The sequence below is a fragment of the Anolis carolinensis genome, chromosome 2 (assembly GCF_035594765.1).
Source record: "Anolis carolinensis isolate JA03-04 chromosome 2, rAnoCar3.1.pri, whole genome shotgun sequence".
In the NCBI taxonomy this organism is placed as follows: domain Eukaryota; kingdom Metazoa; phylum Chordata; class Lepidosauria; order Squamata; family Dactyloidae; genus Anolis; species Anolis carolinensis.
In genome coordinates this window covers 53,595,395-53,609,637 of record NC_085842.1, presented here as the reverse complement: position 1 = coordinate 53,609,637, position 14,243 = coordinate 53,595,395, and the positions used below count along the sequence as shown (strand labels likewise).

Below are 14,243 nucleotides of genomic sequence, written 5' to 3'. Positions count from 1 at the left end.
AAACTACATTCCCCAGAATTCTGCACACATCATAAATGTGAAGCTGCCCATTTTAAAGCTCTGGTGTTATGTCGATAGACCTATTCCAAGCTGAGCCATATATCATCCCCATGAAGCCTTCTGCCTGGGTGATTGTTCCACATCTCATGGGGAGCAGGCAGGATAGCTAGATGCAAAATCATTACATTAGCACTGAGAACTACCAAGGTCATGCTTTCATATCTGGCTACTGGGACATAGGTGTTTTTCAGATGTGCCCATTTGAGTTGGCACAGGATGGCAGTGAAAAGAGGGTTCAGGAGGTAGGTCTGGGTAGGTATTTTTTGGTACTGTGGAGGAAGGAAATTTGTGCATACCCAAAAAAGGACTTGGGAAAGCATAAGGGAAGCTTATATATATGTATTCCTGTCACAGGATGCCAGCCTTGCACAATGGAAACATGACTTGGCATGATGCGGCTTATGTGAACAAAACAATTTATTATACGAGTAGTGTAGCACAATCATGGCATGACTATGCCGGTATAACTTTCTATCCTGCAATCCCTCTATTGACTGGTTGTTTAAAAATACTAGATTCAAGCCTTTGGCAAGATTTACTGTGGGAATGAACATGAGATTTTGATGTTTCCTTAGTAAACTGTCATTCTGAATTTATTCACACATTCTGCTTCCAAATCTATGACTGAAATGGGACTTTTGCAGTAAAGGAGTAGAACATACGGAAGACACAGAGGAGCTGTCAACAAAGTATAATGGCTTGGGTAGGTTACTCAGGTATTGATCCATGATGTATGAATCAGGGCTGCTACAAAATCACATCAAATGCTGTCTTCACAATGTTGGAGGATATGGATGTGATACTGATAACATTACATTTCTGATAGGGGGCAGGAGTCATTTCCTTTTTACATTTGCATCATTTTTCTGTTTTCCATGCAAATTGACCATGAGCTGGTAGATAAGAGTCATCACTTTCTATTTTGATGCAGTACAGCTGAGGGCAGTACTGACTGAACTCGGCTTTATCTTCCTTCTGTTAGCGGAAATTAAATGTTGCTTTTCAATAAAGTTATGGCTTCTCTCAGGAGTGCCTCAAATTGCAAGCGAAACTACTGAAAAATGTGGTCAACTCTGAATTGCAAACTTAACGTTAGGTTAGAGATGGAGTGTAAAATGAAAAGGTTTGGATAGAGGAGACTTTTAACACTGTAAGTTCTGACCAGCAACATCATCCAAACAACAAATGCTTCCCATCCTTGCCACAAGACTAGCAGTTTACGAGAACTAGTATAATTCACAACATTATGCTTTTATTAATAACCCCCAAAACACTTTCCCAGTAGCTTTCATCTTTAACAAATCAGCTACTCTGTGGCATTTATGAGTGGCTCGATAATATATTCTCTGTATTTTAATAAGTGCTTAAAAGTTGTCAACATCAACTGCATGGCATTTTATGCAAGAAGCTCTGTAATTCAGTGGCAACAAAATAAGTTAATTCCAAAATAGGATTGCACTTGCAAAAAGATAGGAGAGAAAAGATTTGTGCATAAATATATTCCTTGCTCAGGGTCAATGTTTAAGATCACTGAATAGCCTGAATCCTATTGGTGTCTTATGCTTGTCTTCTGTAGGTTGATTTCTTCAGCTGGACAGTTCTGAGTCGGTTGACATGTTAGTGACTCTAAAAAGAACATTTTCTATGGCTCTGTATCTCAAGTATAATTTTATGACAAATTGTTCCATGTGTATTTCCTTACATTTCTCCAAGTTGAAATTAATTTTGTTACTTTCGGCTCAGCACTCTGATCTGTCAAGGTCACTTTGGATTCTGATCCTGTCCTCTGGAGTATTAACTACCCCTTCCAATTAGGTGTAATCTGCCAATTGGATAAACATAACTTCATTCCATTGTCCAAGTCACTGATAAAAATGTTGAATAGCACTGGGCCCAGAATAGACCCCTGTGGCACCCCACTGGTCACTTCTCTCCAGGATGAAGAGGAGCTATTGGTAAGGCTGAGCCTTTGGGTTTAGCCAGTTAACCAATTCCCAATCCATCTAATAGTAGCATTGTCTAGCTCGCTGTTAGCTCAGTGTTGGGGTTGTAAAATATGGCAACAGTAAAGGGTTTTTGAACGTCATCTAGTGTCTGTTTTTGACATTTACACAAATCTTAGCAACAACATGTAGTATTTACAGTGGACTCTGCAGAATATGTTTCAGATGTACTTCCAAACTGGAAAATCAGTCTGTTTAGCAAGTCTTGCAAACACCGGTTTATTATTAGTAAATGGTCTGATGTTCATATATCTGAAGTTACATAAAAGTTTCTTGGGCAGAAAGGGTCACAAGTGGATTTTTTTTTTAAAAAAACCCTGAACTATCTTACAGTTAATTAGTTTATTTGTGAGAATATCATGGGGGACCTGATTGAAGGCCTCACTGAAATCAAGGTTTGCTACATCCAAAGCATTCTCTTCAGCTACCAAGCTTGTAATTCCATAAAAAAAAAAGAAAAGAATCAAACTCCTATAACTTGGCTAACTGTACAGAGAAGCAGTTTGGTAGTGACATGTAGGGTAGGCCAGAAAATTACAGTATCACTTGAAGCATCTTATATAAATACACAATGTCCAGATAAGGGCTATAAAGCTTATTGTGTGTAAATTAGCCCTGTGCTTGAAAAGTTACCTCCACAACCCATTTGCTCTTCAGCAATCAATGGCCACTTCCAACACTTATGCTTTAAAGTTTATTTTACAGAGGGTTTTTAAAAATTAGCTTCAGGATAAATGAACAAAATTACATTGGACCTAATCTCATTTGGTGCATCAAATTACATTGTGTTAAAAGTGGTATTCGGGGAGATACCTTTCATTTAGTCCATGTTGAAAAAAACGTTGGTGGCAAGATAGATTATGGTGAAGGTTAAAATTAAAATTCCACTTGCTGTGTTGCTTGTGCTTGATTTGAATCATACTGACATAATCATCAGTGGTCATGGTCTCCAAAGGAGAGCCCTTGCAATATAAAGAAGGAAGTTGCTGAAGGATTAGAAGGGGAAACAATCTAAAACAAAATATAAATAAGTCATTAACTTTCTGTACCGCATGCTGTCTTGCAGAGCTGCTGACTAAATCCTGCTGGGAGAAGGTGCAGGTCTCCTTAAAGAATATAAGAGCAGGAAGGTCAGTATCACTAAAAACAGAACCTCTGTAAAATAAACTATTTTGTGAGTTAAAGGATAAAATGACAGTCTAGAAACAAAACATAAATGGTTCTCACTTTTGTTTCCTTGCTCCTGCCTGCAGCAGTCAACAAAACAAGCTATTGAATCTCTCAATGGTATAATGTCATCATTACTAGGCATTTAACAGCAAACCTTTTCCTAGTAGAGAGCACAATAAAATGTTGAATTACATGCATTGTTCTACCACAATGTGGATTACCTTTCTTCACTCCAGTGCTCATTCTAAATAAGGTGGCATCTATACCAGCTGAAATATTCTGGAGCAATCTGCTCTGCAGTGTTTCAGATACAGCACAAGAGTGTAGCTAAATCCTTTTGGAGTCCAGGCAGCTAGCTTGGCAGCCAGCCAAAAGTAGCTCCCTGGTAGAGCCTTATTGGTGATGTTACTTCTGGTGAGGTCACAACAGGGTTCCCAGTCATGTAACTCACTAGAAGCTACATCGCAAGGAGGGCTCTGCCAAGAAGCTGTTCCTACCAGACAATACAGCAGTGGGTCTTTTTTGACATATGGCTACTGGATTGCCATGGATAGATCCTGATCTAGCTATCGACACCTTAAAATCATTGTCAGTCCTGGGTTTCTTGGAAGCTGTGAGCAACCTTTTCTCCTTGTGCTAGATTAACTGCTGGAAGCAGTGCTTTTGCTGCAAAACCAGCTATACATCATGTGGACTACTTGCAGTAGTTCCAAGTTTTATTTGGTCCATGTAAACACAGTCTAAGACTTCTTAGATACATTTCAAACATGGTTCTCATCCACTTTTATCACTGAAATTGCTTTTGTTGGGAAGACATAGGAGTCTGTCCCAATTACTATTTCTTGATCTATCGCTGGCGTGTGATAACATTGACATCTTATCTTTCTACAGCAGTAGTTCTCCAGATGCCTTGGGTTTCAACTCCAGAGCTCCTAAGCACTGACCAAATTGGCTGAGATTTCTGGGAGATGACACCCAAAACATCTGGATGATCAAAGGATAAGGGCCACTGTTCTAGAGTCTCTCTGAGCTAACATAGCTATTATGTTCAATTGGTTTTAATTGCACCTATATGTTTATTGTTTTATTGTCTAATGCTTTTATTGCTTAAAGTGTTGTTTGTTTTTGTATTTATAATGCAGCACTGAATTTTGCCATAAAGCTGCTCTGAGTCCCCTTCGGGATGAGAAAAACGGGGTATAAGTATAGTAAATAAATAATAAAATAAAATAAATTTCCTTTGTAATTTGTAGACTTTTTAATCCATATATTGTTATACATTGCATGTTGCAATGGTGTAAATTGTTTTCTGGTTGCATAATAGGGGGCTCTTGATTTATTTATTTTTCCACTCCACATCTTAGCACATTCTCTAAATAATACCTAACTGGTTCCCACATCCACTTAATTGTTGTAACCTTTTCAATAATATCTATATTGTTTCATTTGCAATTTGTTATTTCCACAACATTAAGATTGAGATTGATATTGCAAATATAACTTCTGTAGTTTGCTGTAGACATTGCATGTACAAAGAGTGGAGTGTGGGAGTGGGATAAAACATTAAAACAACAATAAAAAAGCATAATAGGGGGCTCATAAATTTAAACAAATCATCACATATTTGGAACCCACTATCTCAACTCATAATAGTTACAAGGCAGTGTCAATAATTTCATTTTAATAAAGGGGAAGTCTTTCCCAAACAAAAATAGAATGGAATGTAAAGAAAAGGTATGGATTTTTAAGAAAAATGTATTTGGTTATAAATTAGGATTGAAAATGAAATATTATTTCAGTACATTAGGAATAGGAGGGCAGCTAGTAAAGATTACAGAGAAGGTGAATGAATTGTTTGCATCTGTCTTCACTGTGTTCAGTCGTGTTGTCGAAGGCTTTCATGGCTGGAATCACTGCGTTGTTGTGCATTTTTTGGGCTATATGGCCATGTTCCAGAAGAACATGGCTGTACAGCCCGGAAAATGCACAACCACCCAACATCAAAATCATAGAACTTATTGACAAACAAAATACCAAATAAATTACCAGCGTTTCATCCACACTAGATAACTATTACCATTTAATTGACACAGTCTGCAATTCAGTGAGGCACTGGAGCACTATAGCTGATAATTGTAATAACCTCCCTAAACAGCTAATCCCAGAATTACACAGAACACAACCATGGAAATTTAAACTGGAATAATATCAGTATAATATTACTAATGTGGACATTCTAGATCAGGGGTCCCCAAACTAAGGCCCGGGGGCCACATGCGGCCCATCAAAGCCATTTATCCGGCCCCCACGGCACAAAGGCAGAAGGGGGTTGGGCTAAATGACCCAAGGGTTCTCTTCTTCTCTTCCAACTATTATTATTATTATTATTATTATTATTATTATTACTATTTTATTATGACACAGCAAACAAGATAGATATGCTGGATTTCATATCACAAAATCACAAGTCGAACACTTCCCAAGTGTCTAGGACCCAAAATGAACAGTCACAGAAATATACAATGCCAGAAAACTGCACAATTATTATTATTATTATTATTATTATTATTATTATTATTATTATTATTATTATTATTAACATTGAGGCTGGGAGGCCATTTGTCAGGGGTGCTTTGCTTGTGCTTTTGGTGCCCAAAGACAGAAGGGGATTGGACTCAATGGCCCAAAGGGTCTCTTCCAACCCTATTTTTATTATTATTATTATTATTATTATTATTATTATTATTATTATTATTATTATTATTGCTTGGTGGCCAACTATAGACCGGCCCTCCAACTGTCCGAAGGATCGTGAACTGGCCCCCAGTTTAAAAAGTTTGGGGACCCCTGTTCTAGATCCTTGTCCTTTGTTATGTATTAAAAAAGCTAAACAGGAACTGACTGCATGGATTAGTAGTTAATGCCTCACCAAATGAAGGCAGCTAATGCCTGTGTAAGGCCTGTCTTACCCAATGCACTGGATGTTGCTGTGTTCATGTATGTGTTTTAATGTATATTTTAATCTGATTTTATTTTTAATGTTCAATCTTGTTTTACGGTTTATGTCCTGTTGATTTTTAATGTCTCTTTTGTAAGCTGGGAACTGGGCCTAGGTTCAGAAAGTATATATTGGAGAGTCCTTAAGGAACTCAAATGTGAAGATGTATCCAAAGCGATGTATTTAGCGAAGAATGACCCAATTTTTAAAAAGAGATCTGGGATACTACCTACTGGTCTGCACAGTGTCCGTTCCAGGTAAATTACTGGAAAACATTCTTATAATTACCACAAATCCTGACCAGGTCCTGCCATAAAAGAACAAATATGGCTCTCACAAAAGGGAAGCTCTGCCATTGACTTTGTGAGTTCTCTGGGAGAGAGAGCCAGTAAGCATGCAGATAGCAACTGCTACAACGTTTTTATTTTGAACTTGAAAACTTGCAGATAATGAGTATTTGGCATAAATTATCAGCTCTGTCAGTGAAGAGAATTTAAACAATGAGATTCATTTAGCATTAATGCTAAATTGTAAATCCTTATGAAATTAAATGGCCTTTTGGTCTGTTCTATTACTGTATATGCATGTATTTGACTAAGTTTCTGCGGGATCACTACTTGTATATGTGTGTGTTAAGAGAAAAACACCTGGTCAATTACAACTCATGATTGAGTAATTGGAACAATCAGGGCTAACAGGCTTGAGCCACTCCCTGAATGGGGTATAACTTTGGGAAATGTTTGTAATGTCTTTTGGGGGACTTACTGAGAGCCTACTATGAAGATGCATGAGTTTAATGCAAGGAACTTTATGTGAGTTTTGTTGCTGAAAGTTTTATTGTGTTTCTTTTTGAATCTGCTACCTAAGAGTAAATTTTTGATTTTCTCTTCCATTTTCGTGGCTTGTTTTCTTTTGCTCATTGTGGACACAGCAAAGGACTGGATAAGTCTGGACAGGACTACACGCAGTTTGTTTTTCAACAAACCCGTAACATGTTCTAGTAAAGTTCTTCTAACTATAGGCTGTATGCTATAATCTTTGTCTCCAAGAGTAGTTCCCAAATCAGGAGATTTTTGCCTCACTGTACATCAGTGGCATTACCTGTTTTGCTCTAAAAAGAGATCTTCATTTCATCATGTCACTGAATGACTTGTCTGCAATCCCTACTTACACTAGTCTTCTGCTTCATGTCAGGGTCAGGGAATCCGAGGGCTTTGCAGATGATGCCTGATTCCAACTTCCATCAATCCTTTCCAGAATGGCTCATGGCCAGTGACAATAGAAAGGGTTGATGGAAGGTGGATTCAAGCATCATCTGGAAGACCCTCCAGATTCCCCGACCCTGGAATACAGCATGCATTGAAGACAATTTCCAGGTCAATATAGTTTGGAGCACAGTGATCTAATGAGTACAACACAACTGGCAAGAGAAGATTACAGGACTATGTAAGGTTCTGAGCATGACTTGGAGAAATTTCTGAATTCCATACAAAAGAATATAGCTGATGTGCTATGAAAGAGTGTAGGCACTTGGTCATTCTGGACAATAGAGTACAGCATATTAAAACTGGGAATTCATTTGAACACTGAAGAATGATGGAGTCATAAGAAGGCCTAACTGGAATTTCCCTGAGCTTAAATCAAGAAATAATCGTAAAAGGCACAGTTAGAAGGAATATAACTAATTACATTTAAAATCTTCCAAATATCTTACTTTTAAAATGGCTTCAAATGTAATTAATTCGCATTTTTGCTTTTAAAATATGGTTATTTTCTACTCTAAATCTATTTATGCAGCATTTATGTGAAAAGTTTTTAAATTTACACATTTTTAGGCCAAAGTTTAGCTCATAGATATTTTTTATAAATAGACAAAGCACTCTCTTTTGACCCATTACACGTATCAATGAAAAGAATGACCCAATGCCCCCTTTTTATAGCACATGTGTCTTCATTCAATTGGGTTAGCCAGAAGCCTTCCTTCTAAAGGACCACCACGCCACAAATTAAAGCATTTAAAGCAGGTGTGGAGTTGTATGAGAGTAGTCCCATAATAAGTCTTTGTATACATGACTTACTGTCCCAACTACTGAAGAAAGAGTTTGAAAGAAATGGAATCTCATACATAACCCATGGGTTTATATTAAAAGGCTTCCAATGAGAAAATACATTCATTGTCCGTGAGTCATCAGTCCAACGTGCCTCATTAGAAGACAACTGCCTCTTAGTAAGCCACATTCACTTGCCCTCTGCTACATAAGCGAAATAACATGTGGAAAGATATTAGATCTCATAACAGATACTGGAATTTGAAAACTGCAGCACATTTATATAGAATTATGACATGTTTAAAACAAGATACAACTTGTGCCATGAAATAATTGCACAATAGTAGAAACAAACACTATTTATTTTGTTATATAAATGTGTAAGTGCAGAGCAATCCTAAACCTGTCTATTATGAATGAAGTTTTATTGGGTTGATTCCTTAACATGTTTTTAAGGTTGCAAACTGAAGCCATTTTTACTGAATATGCTTTCATCTTTAGGGATCTCAAGGACAGTTGGCACATTTTCCATGTGCTGCTTATTTCATAAACTATGGAAGTAAACCCTATAGTGCGGTAAGTGTAACATATCATATTTTGTGCATCTGACATAGATTTCTATTACTTCTCTACCTCATTCTAATGAATTTTCACCTACCATTTTTTTAAAATATAGAAATATTCTCTATTTTCATAACACAGTTTTTATAACACAGATATTTTAGGGGGGAAATCTAATTTGACCCACAATTTTGTATTTTGGAAATACTTTAAGTCAAAACGTAATCACGAACTAAAACTTGACAATGTAACTAAAAAGATATTTTCGGACACTTCTTTAAAAAGATCCAAAATAGAACAAAAACTATAATTTATTATATTTCTGTCTTCATTCTATGCCAAGTGTTGGTGGATTACAGGAAAAAAATCTAAGTTTTCTTTAAAAGTTTCTACTAAATATAATAAAAGAGCAACTGACATTTAGTTTGTTACATTGAAAAAAGATGTACATACTTTAATTGCTTTGTTAGCTTTACCTAAGTCTCTTCAACTATTAAAAAAGAAAGAAAATAGTTCATAGTCAAAAAAACAAACTTTCAATCAGTTGATACAACATTACAGTACAGCCAACTAACATTGTTCAAAATCTCGTCATTTTATCTCAAGTTCAGGAGTCCTTCGACTAGATTATGACAAAGCTGGTTTAATGTATTTTCAAGTTGGTATAGTTAGATTTTGCAGGACACTGTACTTTCTGTTGATGGCTTCAGAAGAAAGGGATCATGTGACTTGTAAATCAAAGGGCAATCCCAGCCTTTCCTTATTTTTTCATAGTTAGAACAGCATTGTTAAATTAAGCACAACTAAAAAATAATTGGAAGCTAGGTGAAGCTGCCATTTGTGTGTGTCAAAACAATTGCGATACGCTATACTAAAAAAAATTGAAATATCCACCTGTCCTCACCACTCTGCCACAAAACTAGCAAAGTCAAAAATTACAAAAGTCTTCAAACTTGTCACTTTTGCAGAATAAAGCAAAAAAGTCTTTGTGCTCCTTACTACCAGAAGCAAAATATCATCTGAGTTACCACATGTAATAGCTTCTGGATGTGTCCACTTGAGTTGGCTTGGTTTCTGCGGAGCCCTCCTTTTCTTTTTCACTGTCACCTTCCCAGAGGTTAATAAGTGGAGGATAGAGTTCATTCAGGGGAATAGAGGAGGTCTTTTGCATATACTTTTTCAATGAATGGTGATAGTTTTTCCTCTTAAACCTTTTAGCAACATAGACAGAAACCGAGGCAAGACTAATAACTGCAAACATTGATCCCATGACCGCAGCCAGGGCTGTACTTGTTTCCTGGTCAGTTATGTCAAGGGCAAATGCTGCATTTTTTGTTGTAACATTAACACAGGACTTCTGAGTTTGCTGATGGATGTTAGATACAGTGAGACAAACTTCATAATCTGTGGACGGCTGCAAATGTGTGAGGTTGTATTCATGCACATCAACTGGAACCCTAGCAGTATATGTAATGTGAGGGTTGTCAATTTTCATTGTAGCAGATGACCACTTTAAGTTGGATGTCATAACGTTAGAATTAACCTTCCAAGAAACTAAGATTGAATGAGATTCTGCTTGCTTGACATATATTTTCAGTACTTGAGTGCCATCCAGAAGTGTCCCGTTCACTCTTATTGTAGCTACTCTTGTATCAGCACCTTCTATATTTTGGGCTACACAGGTGTACCTTCCCGAATCCTCAGTCTGAATATTTGATATTTCCAGAGTCCCTTCGCTGCTAAGTTTGTATTTATCTGAAAGGGTTTCAGCAGTTATTTTATTCCCAAGTGGAGTTACCCAGTAGATTTCAGGTTCTGGTTCTGCCATAGCCCGACAATCCAGGAAGACAGTCATGCCAATGTCCAAATTCAAATGGTTAGGAAAGGTGTCATGTGAAATCATTGGAAGACATTGATCACTAGAATCCTGTATCAATACTTCCTTGACTTGCTGCCCTCTGTATTCCGGTGGCATAGCACAGAACATCGAGAGGGGTTCCATGAAACGGATATTGGTCTTGTTTGAGTTTATCCAGTGGATGACACAGTCACACCTGAGGGGATTACTGTGAATGCTGATTTCACGCAAGTTCGGAAGAGATTCCACTGTTTTTTGGTAGACTGCATTCAAGGCATTATTGTTCAGCATCAGGCTTTCCAAAGCAGGAACATTCCGAAAAGCTAAGCGATGAATGTAAGATAACTTTGGGTTGTTTGTTGCTTCAAGCTTGGTAAGTTCAGGAAGATTGTCGAGTGCATACCTGTCTACAGAGACCAGCTCTCCCATATTGTTGATTCCAAGTTCTTTTAAACGAAGCATGTTTTTGAAGTCTCCTTCTTGGATTTTATGGATTGGATTCTTGTTAAGATCCAAAAATTTTAGATTTGGGACCTTTTCCAGAGCAAGTTGAGGAACTTTAGCCAACCTGTTGTCATAAAATGACAGGCTTTCCAGGCTATCCAAGCCCACTAGCGCATTTCCAGGAATGTCAGTCAGGTACATCCCAGCCAGGACCAGACTCCTTAAATTTGACAGTGGCTTGAAGTTCATATCTAATATTCCAATCACAGGATTTTCGCCAATCATCAAAATTTCCAAATTGGGGGTTGAATCAAACCAATGGCTATCAATAACTTTCAATTTGTTAGAATTAAGATGAAGTCTTAAAAGATTCTTTAGGCCCGAGAATGCATTTGCAGAAATGGTGCTGATTTGGTTGTGGTTTATATAAAGCTCCTGAAGATTGCACAGGTCCTGTAAACAATAATCTGTCATCTCTGTAATCTGATTCTCCTCTAGGTGTAAAGTAGTCAGCTGAGTAAGATTTGACAGCCCCACATCTTTTATACTTGTGAAATTATTTTGTGAAAAATCCAATTCTGTCAAATTGAAAAGCTGTTGGAGCTCATCTGTGGTCTTGGCAATGTTGTTGCTTTGTAAGAGAAGAACCTGGGTATCGCTGGAAAGGTTACTGGGGATTTTTGTTAAACGAAGATCATTGCAGTCAACTGTTGTAGCTTCTCTATAGGTTGACTGAGGTGTAAACCATGGTCTTATCTCACAGACACACAACTGTGGACATTCATTACTTTGTAAGGAAGATGTAGTAAATGGAATTATGAGCAATCCCAGCACCAAATGGCAAACCAGTAAAGGAAAATCCACAGGAGCCATATTGGTTTGCTGTAGGCTGTGTTAATTAATCACTTCCAAATAAAAGCAAGTCAAATTTGTAGTTACTGAATATAATATGTTTTAAATGCTCAGACATCCAGAAAATGGGAGATACTCCTATGATGTTTTTTAAAATAGTTCAAAAGCCTTTTTTTTTGCCAAACTGATGCTTTTCACTCCGTGCAAGAAGTCTTCATTAATATATGTTGAAAGGTCTGAAAAGAAAGAGAGAAATGAAATTAATCTCATATCTTTTTTAAACTTAAACATTCTAACTCCTACATCTCGATACTATCCATTATACTAACCAACACACATTTTGGTGCCTCAAATGTTAGACTTGTTTCTGAGTATATTTGACCTACTGATTCCAAAAAAGGCATTTTCCTCTGTCAGCTCTAGTTTTTGAGATACAGAACATATGCCACCTACCAGTCGCTATCTGCTCGCCCATAGAAAACCATGATAACAATACATAAGAAACTAGAGCTGATGCAGTCTATCCAATGCAATTTTCTTAATCAGTCCCATGCCACTTACATTAGGATAATATTGGAAAATAGCACAGAAAATGCACTGTAAAATAAGCAGTCAATGTCTTAGTGCTCCATAGTCTGGATCAGAATATAATATACTAAAGTACAGTTGTTGTTGAGTTCTTGTTTTTATGATGTTTTATCTGTTTTATGTGTTAAATGCTTTGTAATGTAAGTGTATTCTATGGTGATATATTTTGAGTTTTGTTCTACTGGGCTTGGTCCCCATGTAAGACACTCTGACTCCCTTTGGGGAGATGGTGCGGGATATAAGAATAAAGTTATTATTATTATTATTATTATTATTATTATTATTATTATTATTATTATATAATATAGTACAATAACTCATGAACCATGGAGTATACAATGCATCTCCACATGTTTAAAGTTATGATCTATCATATTTCTAGGTGGTCAACAGATAACCTATTTTCTGGTCCTTACAAAGAAATACAGTTAATACAATGCAAAGAATTCCAGCAAGTTCCAGCAAGGGTATTTAGTTTCTTACACACAACAGAAAATGTGATCATCTTATGAAATCCCAGGCCTACCCACCTTCTATTTGATTTGGCCATTCGAATGTATGCAAATAATTTTCTCTTACTGATATGAATGTATGGCTTACTTACTTTATGAACTGTATATGCAAGTAAGAATTCTTATCTATATAATACAGTAAATCAAATTAGTGTACTACAGACAGCCTTCCACATTTATTGGGAAAAGTGAAAAATGTATGAATAAAAATGCTGGTTTTTAGCTGAAAAAGAGCTCTCTAGCAATTTCTAGGTCCTCCATCAGAATTTTACACTGAACATACTTTGAAAGCTGACTTCAAAATCCCACTGGAGGACCTAGAGATTGCCAGAGAGGTGTTCTCTCTAAGAATTTCTTAAGTCCTCCAGTGTGATTCAGAAAGTTGCACTAGAGAACCGAGTGATTTCTTGAGAGAACATTTCAATCCTTGAATAATGAAACTGCAAAAGTCAAGCCTGCAGATGTGAATGGACAACAATTGGTCTTAAAAACATGTGGCTAAGTTATAGTTCAAGGAAAGTTTTTATGAAAAGAAATGTTTCAAGAATGGGAAGCATTTGTGTGGTTTGAGCTCTCAGTCACTATCAGAAACCCTTGTTAAGCCACAAAGTATTTTCTTTCCTTCCCAAATACACCATTACTTTCCTGCAGAGCCGGTCCAACAATGAGGCGAATTAAGCGGTCGCTTCGGGCGCAAAACATACGGGGAAGCAGTCGAGACTGCTTTTTCTGCTGATTTGTTGTAAAACATGATGTTTTGGGGCTTAATTTGTAAAATCTTAATGTAATTTGATGTTTAATAGGCTTTTCCTTAATCCCTCCTTATTATCCAACATTTATCATATCCAACGCTTTTATTTTTCAATGATTGGTTTTTTTTGGGGGGGGGCGCCAAAATTCTGTTCGCCTACACTTGAAAAATACCTAGGGCCGGCTCTGCTCCCGTAATTGATTTCAGGAATTAATAGTCTTCTTATGAAAATCCCAAGGCACAATATAACCTTTGCGTAGCAAGAAGATTGATTATTTGAAATTATACGCTTAAAACTACTCTGGCTACGTCTGTTTATGGGGCTTACTTATCTTATACAGAGCTTATAGGAAAACATACAAACACAGCAAAATTAAGGATCAGCTGCAACTTCAAAT

General features: G+C 36.9%; 1 protein-coding gene across 1 annotated transcript in view; it reads right to left on the bottom strand.

Moving 5' to 3' along the window:
- Nucleotides 1–9,133: 9,133 nt before the first annotated feature.
- The window catches only part of lrrn1 (leucine rich repeat neuronal 1), a 35,310-nt gene continuing 30,200 nt past the window's right edge, over nt 9,134–14,243 (bottom strand). Inside the window, exon 2 of the mRNA XM_003217788.3 lies at nt 9,134–12,230. Within this exon, the coding sequence (XP_003217836.1) occupies nt 9,865–12,015 (2,151 nt within the window). The 5' untranslated portion in view covers nt 12,016–12,230 and the 3' untranslated portion in view covers nt 9,134–9,864. The remainder of the gene's footprint in view (nt 12,231–14,243) is intronic.